The following is a 4,551-nucleotide window of genomic DNA, read 5'->3' as shown; positions in this document are numbered from 1 at the left end:
CATCTGTTTTCATTGCCATTTTTATTTCATTGGGTTATCTAGGATTATGTGATACTTTTATCTTTCTGAGGCCTACTGGCTGTTACAGCCGAAGTCATTATGTGTCCAGAAGGACATTAGATAACTACTTTCACTGGAACTGGTTTTTCAAAGAGCTGGCTCTCTGGAATGCAGGAGTGCTAGACAAAACACATAGCTGTGAACCATGAGGTGATAGGGATGGGATGCATGGCGTTTCAAGGCTGAAAGAGACTCCATTTGCACATCGTCAGTATTGGAGATGTAACGTTTTCATGATGCAAAAAAACAAGAATTTACCTTGACATACAACATAAGACAAGTTTTATGTTGAGAGAACTAAAACTGAGAATGCAAGTTTGTGTTATTATGGATTAAAGGTTATGTGTAAATAGTGGGACATGAAATATGTTGAGCGTGTAGTGTGAGTTACTCTGGGAACTGGTCAGAGAGAAGTGAAGACCTGTGTGTTTTTGACAATTTGCTTTGGACACTTGGGAAAAATTGAAATGTGTTCGCTGAATTCAATAGAATACACTCTTGTAAAAAGTAGAGTTGTAGAGTTAAGAATGTATTTTATCAGCAACCCGTTCTTAATCTTTAGATTCTAAACTGACAGTCTTTAAATTATATAGATATTTTAGGGGTAACGTCTCCTTGTAGCTGAACATATTTTAGCACACATCCATAGTTTACTGATTTTTCTATTTGAACATCACAAGGAATGGACAAGCTGAAATCACCCAGCTTGAGAAAGTTTTCCAAGCCAGTGTGCATTCCTCTGCATATGCCTGTATGGTATGCGTGTGTGTGTGTGTGTGTGTGTGTGTGTGTGTGTGTGTGAGAGAGTGCTTCATTTCAAGTTGTTGGAGCGCCACCCTAGCATCTATTGTTATGCACATACAGTACCTCCCTGGACTGGGACAAGGGTGGGCGGGAGGTAACAGTGTGGGGGAGGTGGCCAAGGGTCCAGATAAGAAGGGGTGGGAGGCTGAACCCAGGTCTGTGTATCCCACCGGATGAGCTGACGCGCTGTGAAGTTCAGGAGGAATCTGCTGCTGTTTTGTTTTCATCATGGCTGTTGTTCAAACAGAGGTTCCCCTGTGCTCTCAACCTTGGCAGAGGCCCTTCCACATATACGGAGGGCTGGCATGCAACTCACTCATGGCTGGTAAGCTTTGCTTTGTCTTCTATGGGCAACTTGGTTGTATTATGAGAGAAGTTAAAACTAGTCACACATACAACTGCATTATCTTTCTTATTGTTAATTATTTGAACAAATGTACAGAAATTTGAGGGACTGTGGTTTGGCTTTGAGTTCTGAATTTCCTTGCATTAGGCAACGAAGCCCTGAGCCTTCATTGTTTTGTTCTAGAAAGTTAAATGTTTGTGATCAGGATGACTGAGACCTAGAAATGTGCATAGTAGAGATTATGGATTGGTCTGCAGTAGCCAACAAAGCCCAGAGTCTTCCTTATTTCAGTCTTGTTCTGCAGAGTTTAGTGTTTGGGGTTAGGATGACCCTGAAACTAGATAAACGTGTTTTCAAATAAAGTCAGCTTAACATTAAAATGGGCAGAAAGCAAGAGTCGTCGGCCATGCGCATATCTGTGTGCTTTCTGAACGTGGGCACTTTCCTGATCGTATCCTTTGTGTGTCTCAGACTGCTGGTCAGACAGGACTCCTCTCCATGAAGCAGCCTACCAGGGTCGACTGCTCAACCTGAGAACCCTTGTCGCTCAGGTAAAGCTAATAAAGCTCCTTTTTAACTGACCTGATACAGTATGCACATAAAGCACACACAACTAACAACACAAATATTCATAGGCTGTATAGAAGCCAATTGGTTATGACCGTATCATGAAATACAAATGAAAGCCTGTCATGACAGCCTTTCCCTCCATCATCTCCCCTCCAGGGCCTTCATGTAGACATGTTGACCATGGACAGAGTGTCTCCTCTCCATGAGGCTTGCCTGGCCGGCCGTTATGCCTGTGCCAGGTTTCTACTGGACAATGGTGCAAATGTAAGGAGGACAATGTCTTTTTTCTATTCAAAGAAGGGTTAGGTACTTTAGGATGTTTCTGATCTAGACGCAGAGAAACGAGTGAACAAATCATGGATAAGAAATTACTTTGATGCCAGAAGTTCATGTCTCTTGGTGTGAATATCATTAAATCACTGATTCATCAGCTATATTCTGCCTCTTCACATATCCTTCCACAGGTGGAGGCAGTATCGACAGATGGTGCCACACCTCTCTTCAACGCTTGCAGCAGCGGGAGTGCTGCTTGTGTCAGGCTGATCCTGCAGTGTAGACCCACCATCCACACCACATACCACCTGGCTTCACCCATCCATGAGGCCGCAAAGAAAGGTGAGTGTGTGTGTGCATGTGTGTGTGCATTTGAGGTGGGATGGCAGAGACAGGTGTAAGTCCCTCATGGTGTTTCTTCTTCAGGTCACAGAGAGTGTCTGGAGCTGCTGCTGTCCTATGGAGCTCATATTGACCTGGAGCTGCCAGGATTGGGGACACCGCTGTATTCTGCCTGCCTGGCCCAGACCACAGACTGTGTGGAGAGGCTGCTACACTCAGGTTAGACTGAATGAATCTGTAACCTCTTTGTATTCTAATAAGAAGTCAGTGACAGTCATAACTCACAAGGAGATCGTACTTTCATCTACTTTTATGTTCAAACATAAAAATTTCATCAAAAAGTGTGGAGTAAAAAAGCAGTATTTCTAAAAATTCAGGTTCGCATGAGATCAGCATCTCAAAGTGTTGCTCCTCATTGGTTTCACTTTGTTCTGAGCCTTTTGTGTGCTATACAGTAATTGGAACCCCAGTCACGCTTATTGTAAGTCGCTTTGGACAAAAGCATGTGCTAAATGATGTAATGTAATGTAATGTAGTCACCAACAAGCACCCCTCCTCAATATCTTGAAGGAAAAACAGTATTAATCCCATGTGTTATCAACTCCTTCTGATTGATGTGTACATTAATCATACATGCCACATACTGAACAAGATTAAATGAATACATCAAGGTTTTGGGAAGTTAGCAAGTTGGTCAATTTTCCTGTCAAGTGATGATAACAGACACCAAAATCATCCATGTGTCCCTGGTAGATAATTTGCTGTGGTGCTACATGCTAACATTTTAGCATACTATGTTAAAGTGATAGTAGGCGATTAGCATTATCCAAAGTAAGTGGTAAAAAGTTAGCAGAAGTTACACACTTACTTCCTATGGAAAAAGGGAAAGTAGTCCTTCATTGTTCAAAACAGTACTTTAGTTTTGTATCATGTTTCGTGCAAATGTTTTAATGTCCTACACAAAACTGCTAGACCTATCCTCTATCATTTAAGTTTATTTACCATTTAGTTTCAGAGCTACCACAAGTTCTGACTTTTGAGATAATGCTAGTATAGTAATTTGATAGTATGGATTAGATGATTTTGGTGTTTATGTTATCGTCACTTTATGGGGAAGCTAATCAACGGGCCAGTCTGGTGTCTTGCCTTGAGTCAGGAGCTTAACCATTTCTGATTGGGTTATACATGCAGGAGCAGATGTTGGATTAGGGTGTGGGCAGGACAGCCCTTTACATGCCGCAGTTCGAGGAGGCGGGGCCAGCGTAGTCGAGCTTCTGATGGACTTCGGGGCTGATGGGAGTTGCAGGAACGCAGAGGGAAAGACTCCTCTGGATCTGACAACACCGAGCAGCGCAGTGAGGACCGCGCTGCAGAAAAGAGGTATGTTGCGTAGAGTATGAAGGCATGGACACACACATTACAGACACAACCAAAACATCATTCATTTTCAGGAAAGTAATAGAAGATAATATAACAACTCTACTCTCTCCCTCTCACCTGTGTCCAGGCCTCTGCTCTCTGTCTCAGCTGTGTCGGTTCTGTATTCGCCGCAGTCTGGGGCGGACTCGTCTCCACAGAGCCTCCGGCCTCTTCCTTCCTCACAGTCTCAAGGACTTCCTCCTCTACCAGTGACACTCCTCCATCCTGTCTTGTGTGGTCTCACATATTTGCTTTGTCACTCACCAGCAAGGGAAAGTGCAGCATGTGAGGAAAAGACATCCAGACTCTGAGACGGGAACAAATATTTATTGGAGTTTTGTCAGTCATCTCTATTTTTAGATGCAAAGCGCCTCATGGATCCAGAAAGTAACTCACTCACATACTCATTCATTCATTCATTCATTCATTCATTCATTCATTCATTCATTCATTCATTCATTCATTCATTCGTTCATTCACTCACTCATAGTTAGCCTGTCTGCCCCTAGAGGCCGTTAGGAGGCATGGCACACAGGATGCTGAGAGTCACTGTTTGACCTGCAATACTGCTGAACTGTGTAGGGTGCTTCGCATCTATGACACTGTGGTTAGGGTTACTAACTGAATAATAGCCTTTTACAACTTGCTCTACGAAAATATTTTGGAAACCATTGTGGTGAGTTAGAGGCTGGTGAGTCAAGTCAATCTCATATTATAGTGATATACCGTATATTTGA

General features: G+C 42.9%; 1 protein-coding gene across 1 annotated transcript; it reads left to right on the top strand.

Annotated features, from left to right (window-relative positions):
• Positions 1-1,063: 1,063 nt before the first annotated feature.
• On the top strand, positions 1,064-4,551 carry asb11 (ankyrin repeat and SOCS box containing 11). The gene is made up of 7 exons (XM_071516183.1): positions 1,064-1,189; positions 1,682-1,761; positions 1,937-2,044; positions 2,245-2,395; positions 2,480-2,614; positions 3,587-3,775; positions 3,903-4,551. The coding sequence occupies exons 1-7, from the start codon at positions 1,093-1,095 to the stop codon at positions 4,025-4,027; spliced, it is 885 nt and encodes a 294-aa protein (XP_071372284.1). The 5' UTR covers positions 1,064-1,092; the 3' UTR covers positions 4,028-4,551.

This window comes from Centroberyx affinis, unplaced genomic scaffold (assembly GCF_046629955.1).
Source record: "Centroberyx affinis isolate AG114_WGS23_722 - 3 ecotype Tasmania unplaced genomic scaffold, CSIRO-AGI_Caff_v1 ptg000393l_1, whole genome shotgun sequence".
In the NCBI taxonomy this organism is placed as follows: Eukaryota; Metazoa; Chordata; class Actinopteri; order Beryciformes; family Berycidae; genus Centroberyx; species Centroberyx affinis.
The sequence above is the reverse complement of the archived record's forward strand: the minus strand, read 5'-3'. Positions and strand labels throughout refer to the sequence as shown.